We start from the raw sequence: 385 nt of genomic DNA on the forward strand, positions 1-385 counted from the left end.
CCCCCCCCGCTCCCTCTCTCTTACCAATGTGGATGATGGAGTCCGCCCGCACCGAAACGCACTGAAATATCCAGGGGAAAAGCCAGAGCATCAACACTTCCATTTCCAGCCTCTCGCACAGCACATCAGCCCGGGTTTGGTGGAGAGACAGGGAAAAAGAAAAAAAAAAAAAGGCGCAAGGGCAGGTGGAGCAAGGCAGCGGGCGCGGGGGGAGATGCCCAGACGCCCCCCTCTTAGAAAAAAATCCCAAAATCCCCCAGCACCCCAAGAATTATCCAAGATTGAGGAAAACGGGTAATGGGGAGGGGAAAAAAAAAACACCAAAAATAAACGGGGCTAGAAAATCACGGAGGTAGATCCCGGGTTGGCAGGCGGCGCGGCGGAG

General features: G+C 54.8%; 1 protein-coding gene across 1 annotated transcript in view; it reads right to left on the reverse strand.

Moving 5' to 3' along the window:
- Positions 1–139, reverse strand: part of GRID1 (glutamate ionotropic receptor delta type subunit 1) — a 482,309-nt gene extending 482,170 nt beyond the window's left edge. The window contains exon 1 of the mRNA XM_041474584.1: positions 25–139. Within this exon, the coding sequence (XP_041330518.1) occupies positions 25–103 (79 nt within the window). The 5' untranslated portion in view covers positions 104–139. The remainder of the gene's footprint in view (positions 1–24) is intronic.
- Positions 140–385: the final 246 nt, after the last annotated feature.

This window comes from Pyrgilauda ruficollis, unplaced genomic scaffold, assembly GCF_017590135.1.
Source record: "Pyrgilauda ruficollis isolate IOZ18807 unplaced genomic scaffold, ASM1759013v1 scaffold11, whole genome shotgun sequence".
Taxonomy (NCBI): Eukaryota; Metazoa; Chordata; class Aves; order Passeriformes; family Passeridae; genus Pyrgilauda; species Pyrgilauda ruficollis.